We start from the raw sequence: 16174 nt of genomic DNA, 5'->3' as shown, positions 1-16174 counted from the left end.
TCCCTGAATAGGATTTGCATCACATCCACACAAACTGTCTTCCAAATATTAAAAGTATATTTTGGGGGCACCTGGGTGGCTCAGTCAGTTAAGCAGCTGCCTTCAGCTCAGGTCATAATTGCCAGGTCCTGGGATCGAGCCCCACATTGGGCTCCCTGCTCAGTGGGGGAGCCTGCTTTCCCCCCTCTCCCTCTGCCTGTTGCTCTGCCTACTTGTGGTCTCTCTCCGTCTCTCTAATAAATAAATAAAGTCTTTAAAAAAATAAAATAAAAGCGTATTTTGGACATTTATGGACGTTTTTCAAATAGTTTTCCAAATTTACTGCTCTTCACAGTTTCTTACTGAAATCAGAAGACTAGATAGGATCTTCAAAATAGAAAGCAATCACCAAATTCTGCAAACTGACCACACAAATCCTACACATAACAAAAACTAAACTCTTTGATATAAATACACTCACACCTGACTAAAATCACATTATTATACACACTCATCCTCCCCCAAATGCCCAATCTATTTATGGAATCAAAATAAAAGGACCTCCTATAATTCAAAATATTAAATAACCAGTACAAAATGAGCAAATGCATTGAAAAGACACTTCACCCAAGAAAATATACAAATGGCAAGTAAGCATGTGTGGAAACATTCTCAACATCAGTAGCCTTCAGGGAAATGTAAATCAAAACCACAATGAGATTCTACTTTACACCTATGAGGATGGCTCATGAGAAATATTCATAATACCAAGTATTGGCAAGGATACAAAGAAAATCAAACCCTTGTGCATTGCTGGTAGAACATAAAATATTATAGCCACTTTTGAAAACAGTTTGGTAGTTAACCAAAGTTAAACATCTACTTCACTGTAATAGCTAGCATCTCTAGAAATATAGGCATTTTAACAGTGATACATGCAAATACATTTCAGTAGAAATAAAAACGCATTTCTACCCGAAGACACGCATCTGTAGCATTTATATAAATGTTCATATCTTTACTCATAATATCCCTAAACTGGAAAAATTCTAATGTTCATTAGCTCATAAATGAACATACAAAATGTGGTAGGTCCATACTATGGAACCATAAAAAGGAACAAATTACAGATATACACACATAGGGGATTAAAAAAAAATTCTGATATGGGGGGGGACACAGGTATAAAAGACTACATATTGTATAATACCATCTAAATAAATTTTCTAGAAAAGGCTAAACTATGGAGACAGAAGGCAAATCCCTGGTTGCCTGGGACTGGCCAACTGGGACTGGTGGGAGCCTCACGTAAGTGCAAATGGAAGGAGAGAACTTCTAAAGGTAATGGAAGTGTCCAAAAATTAGACCATGGTGAGGCTTGCACAATTGTATATACTTACACTGAAACTCATTACACTGTATATTTAAAATGGGTGAGTTGTACAGTATATAAATTTTACCTCAAAAAATCTTTTAGAACAAAAAAAGACTGTACAAATATTCATAAATATAAACCATTCACACCATCTTGCAATAGCTCCATTCATATAATGCATACCACTCATGGACAGGTAATCATGACATGAACATTTTTGCCATTCATTCCTACATCAGCAAGTTCTCACACTGCAAACAGTGTGAGGACTCCTTTATACTTGTAAAAATAACCAAGGCTCTCAAAGAACTGTTCGTCAATATTTACCACATTAGAAAATACACTCTGTCAGTATTTACCATATGGGAAACAAAAATGGTAAATTAAAAAAAAAAAATCTTTATAGATTCAATCTAAAAAAATAATAAACCTATATGTTAACATATACAAAAATGTGTTTAATGAAAAGTATAATTATTTTCCAAAACAATAGAAAAAATGGTGAGATCAGTAGCATTTTTTTCTATTTTTGCCAATCCATTTAGTGTTTGAATGAATAGGAGACAGTCATATTCCAATATCCACTCCTGCATTCAATTTGATGGCATAGCACACATCACATAACCTTGGAAAACTCCACTGTACACTCAAGAGAAAATGAGAGTGAAAAGGCAAACAGCATCTTAGTATTATTAGGAAAATAGTTCTGATCTCACTGACCCTCTCAAAGGGTCTTGGGAATGCCCAGCGATCCTCTGGCCATCCTTTGAGAACTGCTGGCTTTGATTCTGTCTTAAAACCAACTGAGATTCATTTTAATAAGGTTGTTTAATCTGTAGGGTCATTAATATAGATATTTTAGAATTAAGTTTTTTGGCAAACAGGCTCAGAAAATTTTCTGAATATTGGGGAGCCTGGGTGGTGCAGATGGTTAAGCATCCGATTCTTGATTTCAGCTCAGACTGTGATCTCAGGGTTGTGAGTACATTTATAGAAAAGCTCCCACTTAGTTTCTGTATTTGCTTCTAAAATAATAGATGTTCATGGATTTGTCTTAATACCATAACCTAAAACAATCACGCTAATTTAAATATTTGAAAACACAATTATTTAGTGGTCAGTTTAGAAAACCTGGTCAATTTCAGTTAATATTTATTTCTCCTATGCCTTGTAGATAAAAGATAATAATATTATCAAGAGGCTATATTTGCCTTACATCCTGAAATGGTTGATGATGCTCACTGAAGACATACCAGTTCATTTGGGATATCTCCAAAGCTTTGGTCCTCTGAATTGAGCATACTTCCCAAGTGATATGATTTAAAACTCAATGAAATTCCAGAATTTATAACTTGAACTTAAAAACAACAGTTTCAGTACTTACTTTACAATATCTCCTTCAAGAGCAATCACTCTTTTAATGATCTTCTGTTCTGGGTTTTTAGGGGACCTAGAATAAAATAAGGTTATACAATCAGTTAAGTCTCTATTGTTTTAAGACAATGAAAAGAAATTTTGTGACAAAAGGGCTATATTAAAATCCTTCCCACCCATGACAGTGACATCAATCCTACCTAGGTCTCAAGTAATAGAAAGTTACTATTGACGTCATTCTCATTTTAAACCTTTGGAGGAGGAGAAGCCATGCTGAAAGTTTATTCAAATAAAAGATACAGAGGGAGGGTGCCTGGATGGCTCAGTTGGTTAGGTGACTGCCTTCGGCTCAGGTCATAATCCTGGAGTCCCAAGATCAAGTCCCGTATTGGGCTTCCTCCTCAGCAGGAAGTCTGCTTAACCCTCTGACCCTCTCCACTCTCATGTTCTCTCTCTCTCTCAAGTAAATAAATAAAATCTTTAAAAAATTAAAAAATAGAGGGATAAGAATTTTAACATTAGAGCTAAGCACCTGTAAGAAAGAGGATTCATACATAAGAAAATGCTTGAACACTTGTTTAAAATCACATACTTAAGTTTCTTTAATTCATTTAAAGTAAACAGAGGAATTTGATTTAAATCCTTAAGAAAACAATAAAGATGAGAGGTGTTTAAAAAAAAAATCAGATGATCCTTTTTTTTTAAATTGTGTTATGTTAGTCACCATACAATACATCATTAGTTCTTTTTTTTTTAAGATTTTATTTACTTTTTTATTTGACAGAGAGATCACAAGTAGGCAGAGAGGTAGACAGAGGGGGAGGGGGAAGCAGACCCCCCGCTGAGCAGAAAGCCCAATGCAGGGCTTGGTCCCAGGACCCTGAGACCATGACCGAAGCCGAAGGTAGAGGCCCAACCCAACGAGCCATGCAGGCGCCCCCATCATTAGTGTTTGATGTAACATTCCAAAATTCATTGTTTATGTATAACACCCAGCATTCCACGAAGTACGTCCCCTCCTTAATACCCACCACCAGGCTCACCCAATATTCCACCCTCCTCCCATCTAAAACCTTCAATTTGTTTCTCCGAGTCCACAGTCTCTCATGGTTCATCCCCCCTCTGGTTTGTCCCCTTCACTTTTCCTTTCCTTCTCCTAATGTCCTCCATGTTATTCCTTATGTTCCATAAGTAAGTGAAACCATATAATTGACTTTCTCTGCTTGACTTATTTCACTCAGCATAATCTCCACCAGTCCCATACATGTAGATACAAAAGTTGGGTATTCATCCTTTCTGATGGCTGAGTAATATTCCACTGTATATATGGACCACATCTTCTTTATCCATTTGTCTGTTGAAGGGCATCTCAGCTCTTTCCATAGTTTGGCCATTGTGGACATTGCTTCTATGAACATTGGGGTACATATAGCCCTTCTTTCCACTACATCTGTATCTTTGGGGTAAATACCCAGTAGTGCAATTGCATGGTGATAGGGTAGCTCTATTTTTAATTTTTTGAGGAATCTCCACACTGTTTTCTAGCATCTGCACCAGCTTGCATTCCTACCAACAGTGTAAGAGGGTTCCCCTTTCTCCACATCCTCTCCAACATCTGTTGTTTCTTGCCTTGTTAATTTTTGCCATTCTAACGGGTGTAAGGTGGTATCTCAATGTGGTTTTGATTTGGAATTCCCTGATGGCTAATGATCATGAACATTTTTTCACATGTCTGTTAGCCATTTGTATGTATCAGAAGATCCTTTTAAACTTTACAAAGTCCTTTAGCCATTTGAAAGTTATGTAATTTGGAGTGCTAAAACAAGGGTACCGACATCCAACTCTATCCCTGGAATTTCACTCTGGGGAAGTCCATGTCCATCCTGAGCAGCCCTACTGAGAGACTTGTTTGATGAGGAAATAAGGTCTGCCAACCATGTGAGTGAGCTTAACAGCAGAACCTTCAGACCTAGTCAAGTATTCAGAGCTTAGCTCTGGCCAACAGTGTCACTATAGTCTCATGAGAGACCACAAGCCAGACCACCCCCCATGCTGCTTCTGGCTTCCTGATACTCAGAAAATGTGTGAGATAATAAACATTTGTTGTTTTGAGCTTTGAAATGTTGGAGTAATTTGTTACACAGCAATGACTAAATCTTAATAAGGCCAATTTCCTGCCAATAACATTTTAAGTTTTTGAACAGACACATTTCAAGGAACATCTCATATATCATCACATAAATGATCATTTAATATGAATTTGGAAATCAAGGATAGATAAAAATATTCTCAATTCAAGTCACATTTTGAATGGAGTTGCTTTTAAAAAGGAAAGTAAATACACAAAAACTGAAATGATTAAATATATTCAAAATGTAATACTTCATCAAAGTAAATATGCAGTTTCAATAAGATTTATATTTCATATTATATCTTGCAGAGAAAATGAAATCATCTAAACCATTTGCATCTCCTTGTGAAAATTAGTCTCACAATTTCTCACAACTTTTCACTAAATTATAAATATTCTTTATTTTAAAAGGAAATTTGATCAGAGTTTTTGACTGAACTGTTCCCTTCACTGCCTGATTAACCATTATATTTCTATAATTTTATTGCCATTACATACAGCCTGAGCGAAAGGATCTCTGCACAGTGACACTGATGAAACTGTGCAGGACTACTTATAGACATTTAGAAAATTCCCCTTCCATGTCTATCTGTTTTAGATAACCAAAAATGTGTAAGATAACATTGAGCCTAAGTGATCACCAAAGAGCTGGATTTTAGAACAATGGAATATCATTTTCCTATTATACTGACAAACACATAATAATGATAATAATAGTAATACTAGAATACAGTTTGCTGTTGAAGGTCTAAGAACATGGGTACTCTCTATATAAAGCAAATGGTCATTAACAGTCTTTTCTGTAAAACAGTGTCAAGATTTTATATTCTTTTTGTTTTTTTAAGATTTTTTACTTATTTATTTGACAGAGAGAGAGAGATCACAAGTAGGAAGAGAGGCAGGCAGAGGGAGAGGGAGAAGCAGGCTCCCTGCTGAGCAGAGCGCCCAATGCGGGGCTCGATTCCAGGACCCTGAGACCGTTATCTGAGCGGAAGGCAGAGGCTTAACCCACTGAGCCACCTAGGCACCCAAGATTTTATACTCTTTAATGTGACAATTATATTTTTAGGAATTTGTCCTAATGAAACGATTATGTGTATATACAAAATTTTAGTTACATGGATATTACCTATTTAAAAAAAATCGGTAAGAGTAGATTGGTTAAAAAGTCTATCCACATAATAAAATATTTTCCAGTCATTAAAAATTATAAAAGGATTTTTAATGATGTGAAATTATCTACATAATTTATAGATTAAAATGGAGGGAAGCCTGGGTGGCTCAGTTGGTTGGACGACTGCCTTCAGCTAGGGTCATGATCCTGGGGTCCTGGGATCGAGTCCTGCATCAGGCTCCCAGCTCCGCGGGGAGTCTGCTTCTCCCTCTGACCTTCTCCTCACTCATGCTCTCTCTCACTGCTTCTCTCTCAAATAAATAAATAAAAAATCTTAAAAAACAAAATTCTAAAAAAAAAAAATGGAAATAGAAGGGGTGCCTGGGTGGCTCAGTGGGTTAAAGCCTCTGCGTTTGGCTCAGGTAATGATCTCAGGGTCCTGTGATGGAGCTCTCGGCTCAGCAGGGAGCCTGCTTCTCTACCTCCCCCCACCCACCGCCTCTCTGCCTACTTGTGATCTCTGCCTGTCAAATAAATAAATAAAATATTTTTTAAAAAGATTTAAAAAATGTAAATAGAAAATATTATGTGTACTGTGACCTTATATCTATAATTGGAGAAAGAAAATGCACATGCGATTGTACTAGCAAAAAATCAGGAAGGACATAAAACCAAAGCTGGGGGGTATGGAGTTCTGTATATGATTTAAAAAAAAAAATGCCTAGATTTTTTGGTTCAGATTTGTGGGAAGTATATGAAGAGATGACAACTGTTTGGGCCATATGACATTACCTGAGAAGAAATGCTCCAACAAAGGAAAGTTCCCCCACCTAATATTGGACACAGTATTAACGTTAATGAAATAATATGAAAAACAATTCTTACCACCATAAAACAATATTTAATGCCAACAACTTTTAAGCTTTAGAGGGACTTGAAAAGTAGTTTATATTTTAAAATAATGTATATTTTAAAATCATGAGGCAAAACAGAATATGCAAAGTGAGCTATCTATATAATTAAAGTCTTATGAATTACCACTTGAAATATATCTATAAATTTTAATGTAATATTAAACTCATGAATCTAATCAAATGATTCAAAATGGTTTAAAAAAAGCTATTACTAACATTAATCCCATTACTGCTCAAAATCTATATCTATATTTTAATCATTAGGCTGTTGAATATAAGTAGAAGTGGCATGAAAGTTATTATAGATTTACATTGTGAAAGTCATTGAACTTCCCTTTGTCTAAATTTTCTTGGCCATTTGCCTATCTCCTGGGAAATGTCAAAAATAACAAGTGAAGGATTATGTACCTTCCTTAAGAATACAATATATGCTGTCCAATAAATACTAAAATTTGCATTTAAATTTGTAATTTCAGTTTTTTCATAATAAGCATTGTTTTAACAATATTTGTTTCTGGAACCTGAATTTTAAGCATTCTGCTTTATGCCACTGATTTAATTAGGCAAGATTTCTCCAGAGGCTTGGACAGGATGCCTAGAATTGTCTGCATAGGTCTCCCATCAGTTTGGTGTGGCAGAATGTGTGTCTAATTGGAACGGCTGTATGGAAGGGAATAAATAAGGTCTACCAAAGTCCTAAGACATCTATAATACTTAATGTTCTTCTTGAATTTCACTTCCTATCTTGATAAAAATGCAGTTTTCACCCTGTTACAGGGCAAACGGTGCCATGTCTTTGGTCTCATCACCTCTGTAATGATTTCATGTTCTTGTATATTCTTGTATATTCTTGCTGTACCTTGTAAATTTGGTCCTGTCTGGAGCAGTAGGAAGGTACTTTAGAATACCCAGTAGATGCCCTCTTGTGTTTCATGGGAATGGAAAGACTAGCAACTATGCCATGCTCTCGATTCCTGCCTCCATGCCCCTCCTGACGTCACACGTATATCTTAACCCTGCTTCTAGGCTTTCACTCTTCTCCCATTTATAGTAAAATCCTAAAACCTCCTTCTGGACTGTATAGATTTTTATGTTTGCATAGCTCAGGATTGGCCCAGATTGTAATAGAATTAATCTCTTTACTAGAAGTCATTTTAGCTAGAATCTAATGTAAGCATTAATCCCTCAAAAATACCACAGAATATCGGTCACTAATTACATATATCACTGTGCAGTCTAAATTTTAACTCTTCATTAATATGAGTACTCATATTCTGGGAATGTCTCATATTAGGTCATCTTTTATTGTTCTAAAGAATGGTCATGCATTAAAACACAAAACTTTACATCATCATAGTAAAAAAATAAACATTGCTGTTTGAATGATCAAAAAAAGACGTAGACTAAAAAGTCCACTCAACAGCTGTAAAAACTCATATAAAAAGAAAGTCCTATCAAATTAGAACTTCCCTCCTCCTATTTTGAGATATAATTAACATACAACATTTTAATAGTTTTGGGGGTACAATATAATGATTTGGTATTTGTATATATTGCAAAATAATCTCCACAAGTAGTTTCATTAACATTCATCACCACACATAACTATATATATATATATATATATTTTTTTTTTTTTTTAGATTTTGGAAAATGTTGCCTGGGTTTGGCATGGTTAGAGCTAGAAAGGCCCATGAGCACTTGTGATTTCACCCATTCTCCATGGCCTAAGTGCTTCTACTGGGTCACCTTGTGTCTTGCAAAGGCATGAAGTGGGGTACAATTTCCATGGAGTACAACCTCCTTACTAAGGGTTATCACTGTTCTGCTACAAGTGAGCCACTGAGTATAGGCACCCTACATAACCAATCTGGGTCTCTCATTTTCAGGGAGAAAAGACTAGATCAGAGGCCCAAACCAGAAGTCAGAAAATCAAGGCTAGCTTGTAGAAATGTTTTGTTTGGTTCATGCATAATTTTTTTTTTTTTTTTTAATCTTGAACCAGCCAAGCAAGCAGGAGACTTGGCATAAAAATTCTTATATCTTGTTCCTCTTGAAAAAAAGATCTGGCAATCTTAGGCACACATTCTTGCATGAAAGAGAATCCACTGGAGCTGAGAAGCAGATATGGAGGATGTGCTAGAGTACCAACAGCTTGTTTAACAAATCTCTAGTGCCTGAGGGCCTGTGAGGTTAGGAATCTGTAGAAATCTTGATGATTTCTTTCACCTCTATTATCATAATAACTACTGAGTCAACAGGTATGAAATCTCCAGGGGAAGTCTAGCTCACAGTAAGTGAGTAAATTCTAGAGCAATCTTTTCCTAAAATAAATTCATAAAGGAAATCAATTAACTGGGCCCAAGCAAACTGTTACAATCCTTCTTTCAGACTCAGAGAATATTTATTTCAAAAACCCTCTAATAAAGGGATTTTCACAGTCTATTGCATTAGAAGGCAAGAAAGGCATCTGAAAAGTTTGGTCAAGTTTTATTATACAATTAACTAAAGGAACATTAAAGCTAAATACAATACTATTCACGCTGAAAAGCAGAGATTAGTCTTAAATGGATATTATCTGCAAAATCAAGATAAAAATGAGTAATTTTCAATGTTGGATTGTGTATACTTGCTTCACTATCAGTAATGGGAATTTTGTACATACAGCTGCATTTGCAATGATTCATTTTTTTTAAAAATTCAGGGCAGTTTTATTAATTAGTACTCTCCAAACTTTTTACTTAGGTCATTAGTTCAGTTGCATTCTTGTTGTCCCTGGCAGATTTTGCTTTGTATCATGTGAATCTTTTAAATTTAAACAAAAGAAACTACGTAGACTTATGTTGCTCTTTGGGTTCATTCTTGATATACAGTCACAAATGTGGAGCTTATAACTTCAGATATACTTTCAGAATTTTATTATTCTGTATTTCAATGTAATATTTATATACTCAATATTCAATATAATGTTCAATGCTTTTATGTATTATTTTGCATTCCCATCCTAAACAATCATTTCTGCCCTGCTACCTCAGAAAGTGCCCCAATCCAAACATCCTCGTTATTATTAAGGTGAATTACAGATGAGGTTGGAAAAACCAGGTTAATGTTACAAATGTGTTTTCTGTAACACCTTCATTTCTTAGATAGAGACTAGGTCTTGGAGGGATGGGAGATCATGGGAAAGGCGCCATCAGGCAGGGGCACAGGGTGGTTATGTGCATAGAAAGCTCTGAGCAATAAAATGAGTTTCTGAGCACTGGGGTCAATACTCTTTAGCAGGCTCCTATGTAGGGTAAGGACAGGATATGGAAGGGATAATGTACATACTTTGGCTATTTTCTCATAGTACCTCCTCCCTGAATCAGGCCAAGAGATCTCTCAGAGAACCTGAGAGACTCCAGCTGGGGTTCGAAGTGATCTAAGAATGTGGCAGTAGGAGCAACAAGCTGTTTCAGATTTATCTTCTATAATTCCTTACACAAAGGCATTTTAGGAGTACTGATAAACGACAAGAGCATCGACCTCAGAGAACTGAGATGTTGTTTACTGAAACAAACTTTTCTTGGTTAAACTGAAGAGTTATTTCACTCTAAGATTCTAAGAAATTTAATAAGCAAATGGTGACAACTGGCCTTCCTAGTAATTCTGCCTTGATTATATGAACTCAGTCAAATGTGTAGTATGACTTTTGACTTCTGTACTTGAAAAGAGCTGAAATCGTTTTGTAATTTTGTATTTTGATTCTGAAATAAATGTTCTCACTTAACTATGAACATTTTTCAGGAATTTAGTATAGTCATAGCAATGAATTAATTTCCACCAGTTTATTAACTGAAGCATGTCAAAACAGAACATTGCAATTTTCAGGTACTGAACATAATGACAACTACACCTCATGGTCTAGGATGGTTGTATGTAAATGAATATATTTATATAGCACATATATAAAATATACAGCATGTATGTAATACATATATATGTATGGGTATGTGTGTGTATTCTACCGTACAATATGGAGTCTTGCTATTTAAAGAAACTCCTCTGATCTATAATGAAACTCCTGGACTGAAAAATACATTCACTGATCTTATTTTGTAAATCTGGGTTTTCGCACATTGAGTATGCTTAGAGTTGGCATATCTGTGGAACTGGAGGAGATGAATACTTAACATAAATATGAATACTGACTACACTTTTAATCAGACTTCTGAAGTGCAGACCTTTGCATAGAAGCACCACCTCTCTATTCCCAAAGTACAACATGCACTCGGGAGTGTCAGTTGTTTCCACTGCAGTCAAGACAGGTTCTGCCCCTCTATCCACACTATCTCAATGAATATGTCTTTGTAATAGAGCACCAGTTAAGGCCACAGAATAAAAATTAACTGGTCTTCAAAGGAATCAAATCATCAAATTAGCCTCATAACCCTAATACTGCAATGAAGTTCATTGGCTTTATACTTACAGCTTCAACCAAATTAGCAAATAGTGCTTCATTCTTTTGGTAGGCTTGAAGGATATGCAAACCATGAAAAAGCCTGAAAGTACAAGGAATTGACATTTTCTACATCAAGCCATATCTGTATTCATCAATGAATCATGGAAATGGCAGACCAACTGAGATATAAAACAAATACTGATACACAAGAGTGGAAGTGAGAATACTTAACATGGATGCAAGATGTCCGTAGCATGTGCAGTCACCTAGAGAATGCTATTGCAAGAATAGCTCAGGGACCAGCCTGTGTCTAACATCCTACTTGCTGTAGGCCTCCATGTGGCTCCTGCTGGGGTGTGAGAGAACAAGCTTCAGGCAGGAAGTGTTTTGGTAAAAGTAAGGAGAGGGACAATGAAGGCAGTCTTGACCATTTACATGGAGCCACCATTTAACTTGTACCCATGACTAACTTCTCACTGGACAGATACCCGAAAAAAAGAAACAGGGTTATTTTCCTTACAAATATAAAATGAATGTTTTATCTTTGATGAAGTCAGCTTCTGAAATCCGCTTGTTTTCAAAGCTGTTTGTGATGGACAGAATCTGTGGAATTCACATGCGCACATTACAGCTGTGCACCCCAAGCAACATGGCTAGAGTGTCTTCAGTGTAACCTTTTGGGGTCATACAAAGATGTGAGGTATACACCGACGTGCCCACCTGCCGCCTTGTTGTTGTCTCATGATGACGGTTACCATATGACATTGTCCAAAGTCAGGCAATAGATAATGGAGAGTCAGATGGGGATGGGAGCATTTCAGTGGCTGCCAGCACGGGTGTGGGGGTGGGAAGATCTTTACAACCAGACAGGCCAATATACTATTCAATGGGTAAGATGTCAGCTGAGGTTCAGGTGTCCCTCCCCGCTGCTATCATACTAGAGACTCCCCATAGGTCAGACTCTACTCTGACAAGATGAAGAACCATAAACAGACTTAATTTGATTTGAATTACTTTTGAGAGTTCTTGAGCTCCCCATCCTGAGTTAAAAAGAATACAGTTTTGCTTGCCAGAAGAAACCTAAATTCCAGTAATGGCAAAATAAAGTTATATAGTTTTGCATACCTTATTGTTAGGACATGAGAATGTGCACCCATTCCATTTTCTTTGTTCCAGCACATATATCAGTGCACTAATACACTCTCTAGCAACTGTGGAGACAAGCACTATTAATGTTTCAAGTGACTGCTGGATTCAAATTTTTCTAGTAAAACTGAGTTGGGTATATGTGTGGGGAGAAGTGAAATGCCACATGATCACTGAAAGTCTCATAACTCCTCCAAAATGCTCAGTCTCCTGGAGAATGTTGACAGTGTGGAGGTCAGAAGGATGAGTAGAATATGAAGCATCCTGACTTGTTTCTGTTCTAGCCCTGTCGAACTTATTAATTTTTAAAACGCTGCATAGTACTATTGCTTGCTGGAAGAGTTTGCAGTTAGGATCCAATAACGACATGCAATTTGCTCCCTTGAAAATGTCAACTTTATGCCCCCAATAGGAAACTGAATAGCATTAACAAATTGTCTCCAGGAAAAAAAAAAAAAGAAAATCCATGAGGTCTGGGGTTTTACAAAATCAACAGCAACCGGTCACCTCTGAAAACAGCAACATCATTTACTCGCTCAGCTCGACAGCCACTTACATAGCTCCAGTGACTACGCTATCAGAAACTTTTTCTCTGTAATTTTTTTCTGCTATTTATACTGCGATAACCTGTTCCTATGATGGTTTATCAATGCTTTAAACTAAAAAAATACGAATGTGAAATTTAATGTCTAACTCCTTTGCTCAATGGTGTATGCGTTTGTTTCCAGCTCTCCTAGCACATCTGCCCTTCTTCCCCTCAGCTGGGTGGAGTCCACAGAGCTATGGAGGATGGGAAGAATGTAATGTCTGAGAAGCTAGAAGGGCTTCAATTTATAAAGAGTTTTGAGAGGCTGGGAATAAACGTCTTTCGGTGAGAAGAGGAAAGTTGAGAAGGGCAAAAAATTTGAGGAGGAGTTAAAAGAATTGTGAGCATTTGTAGAGGAACTGTGGAGACAATGAAAGGAAGATGGAGAGAATATTTCCAAGGACTAACAGAAGTTACCTGATTAGGGTAAACCAACCACAGAAGAACAGAGCCATGACTAGAGAAACACAGCCAGGGGAAGGAGAGTGGCATGCCAATGGATTCACCAAAGGGAGCACAGAAGTACTGCCAGCTCCACTTGGAGACCAAAGCCCCTTTGAGTTGCTAAATTTGCCTTGTAGCAATTTAACAGAGCTTGGGAATCAGAGGCAGTTGTTTGCATTGTTATTACAATCCCATGATTGTCCTTCCCCTTCTTAGGTTATCCTGGAAAAGTTTTATTTTTTGTAAGAAAACTCAGATCAAAATACTTCCAGTTCCAAGTGTTCTCCATCTAAAGCATCAAGGGAATCCCTTTCCAAAAACGACAACCATATCTCCACCTGTGATGCATCCTTTCCCGAGGCTAAGGACTGTCCTGCTGTTTTTAGTTGACTGTAGGCAATGAGCAAGGACTACCAACTGTGCTCAGGGATACGCCTTCTTTGGTAAAACCAGAGTTATGCTGAGGCGACAATTTACCTGGTTAGTTAACGCCTTCCTACCATTCTTTAGTATACGCAGCACATTGTTGTCACTTTTTTTTTTTTTAGTTCACAAAATTTTATTTCAAATAATGGGTACCCACTTAAAATGGAACATATGATGTCTACCCACATGTGTTGTTCCTTACAGGAAGTCACTCTGACTCTGGAATGAAAGACAGTGATTAATGTGAGAAGGCTCGCCTGCTTTTCTGATTATCAGTCGCCTAATTCTGTACACACACAAAATGGACTCTAATCTCTCCAGCTGTCATGTTGATGCTCTTTAAGAGCTGTACATTTCACAGGCTCTGAAACCACTCTGCAGCTCAAACATGATCAACAGCTCTCCTCAAACCAGAACAGCAGCGTGAGATTATTAAATCAAAACGGGAGCGAACCCTCATCTTCACGTGTGCAGGAAATTCAGAAGGGGCCTGATTTCCATATGGTTCCCACAGCTGAAGCTTAATGAGTATCTTCCAGATACAGGTACAACCATTCATAATCCTCAAATACCTTGACAAACGAGTAAAACAAGTCCAAATAGAATTAAGGGAAATAATTTCCAACTGGTCTTACATGCCTGTGGGTTAAACGTATAAAGGAGGCTTTGATTTAAATAAAAGCAGATTCTCAGAAACATATGCTCACCACCCACCATTCCTCATCCAAATGGTAGAAACTAAGGAGTTTCATTTCACTGTGGCATTGGAGCTTTGCCAAGAGGCAGGAGCACAAACATCAGAGATTAAGAAAGATCTCTAGTATAAAATATGTTTTCAGGGGTCTAATCTATTTTAGGATAGGTTTATGGGCAATGGCATCATGTTTTGGACTGTCCACATGGAGAGATGTTCTCATTTATATAACATTATTAAACTCTATTTTGGACTTTTAAATAACCTAAACCTACTCCCTAAGATAAAATCTCTTCCTTGAAAGGATAGAACAAATTCATAAAAATACTTCTCTCAAAATCTTCTGATTCAGCCTCATTTAAAAATGTATAGCCCCAAATCCTTGCTGATGTATATACCCTCTGTCTCCCACCTTTTATCAGTTCTTTCTTGCCACTGCCATCTGTTTGCCTGGCTTTTTCCAGCACGTTGCCCACCCCTCCAGGCTGTTCACTGGCACCTGGATGCCTCCTTCTAATTCTTTACAGCACAATCCAAGCAATGTCCCGCGTCTTTTCCAATTCTTCGCAAAGATTTTTCTCAACACCACCACCCCCCCGCCCCGTATATTTTGGATACTTATCCTTCTCAGATACCATTTTTCAATTAGGTAATGTGCAAGTTTGCTTTTGGTCTTTTGTTAAAAACACAATGATTTTCTGTTATACTGCCTTGTGTTATACATAGGACGAAAACTTTCTGGCTATCTCATCTTTTATAATTACAATTCAACAAAATCCTCATAATGCCAAGCTTTAAGGACTTGAACACTATATTCAGAGGAGTCCTATGGTGAAGAAGTAGCTAGTTCAAATGTTTCTGGAAAAGCCAAGCTTCCATTTCATTAACTTTTAATACTTAAATTCTGTCTGCTCATAGGTACACTGACCTAATCATTTAATCAATATGCAACTGCAGAATTACCACGGATTTAAAACAAATAGGTAACATGATTTAATAAAACAAAAGGCAAGGAAATGAAATTCAAAAGTTGTGAGAGAAGACAAATCTCACATTGTGAGAGAAGACAATAAATAAGGTAAATGGCCATATTTCAATCCCTTATAGTATCTTTCTTTTTTTTCCTTATAGTATCTTTCAAACTATATCACTACTCTTCTAAATTAAAATCTCATTTTAATTAGTTCCCAACAATCCAATCTAATCACTTTCAAGTCAAAGACTCAGCTGTTTAGAATGCAGACTGTATGGCTGCTGTGGTTATGTGTACTTGACCTCCTGCCTGTTAACAAAGAGACTCAATTAATTATTTGCTGTTTTGAATGGCTATTTCATTTCACCTCCACCTTTCTTTAAGTGTTAAAAGGCTCAATTGCTTTATCACCTTAACCTTAGCTTTGGAGAATGCACACAGAATTTCTTAACTGCCACCTAATAAACCATCTTGATCCAGAAAGCTAATTTTCAGGCCCATAGCTCCTACGTGTCTTATGCTAGAGTCAGCTAAAGTAACATATTGACCTGGTAGCACATCAGCTTCCAAGAGAGCC

At 36.9% G+C, this 16174-nt stretch overlaps 1 protein-coding gene across 2 annotated transcripts in view; it reads right to left on the bottom strand.

The window, feature by feature from the left end:
* IMMP2L (inner mitochondrial membrane peptidase subunit 2) overlaps positions 1 to 16174 on the bottom strand; it is an 859460-nt gene that overhangs the window by 277474 nt on the left and 565812 nt on the right. For both annotated transcript variants that reach the window (XM_032871296.1, XM_032871300.1), the window contains exon 5: positions 2739 to 2804. In XM_032871296.1, the coding sequence (XP_032727187.1) occupies positions 2739 to 2804 (66 nt within the window). The remainder of the gene's footprint in view (positions 1 to 2738; positions 2805 to 16174) is intronic.

Source organism: Lontra canadensis, unplaced genomic scaffold (genome assembly GCF_010015895.1).
Source record: "Lontra canadensis isolate GAN:19392208 unplaced genomic scaffold, GSC_riverotter_1.0 scaffold2, whole genome shotgun sequence".
NCBI classification, from domain to species: Eukaryota; Metazoa; Chordata; class Mammalia; order Carnivora; family Mustelidae; genus Lontra; species Lontra canadensis.
The sequence above is the reverse complement of the archived record's forward strand: the minus strand, read 5'-3'. Positions and strand labels throughout refer to the sequence as shown.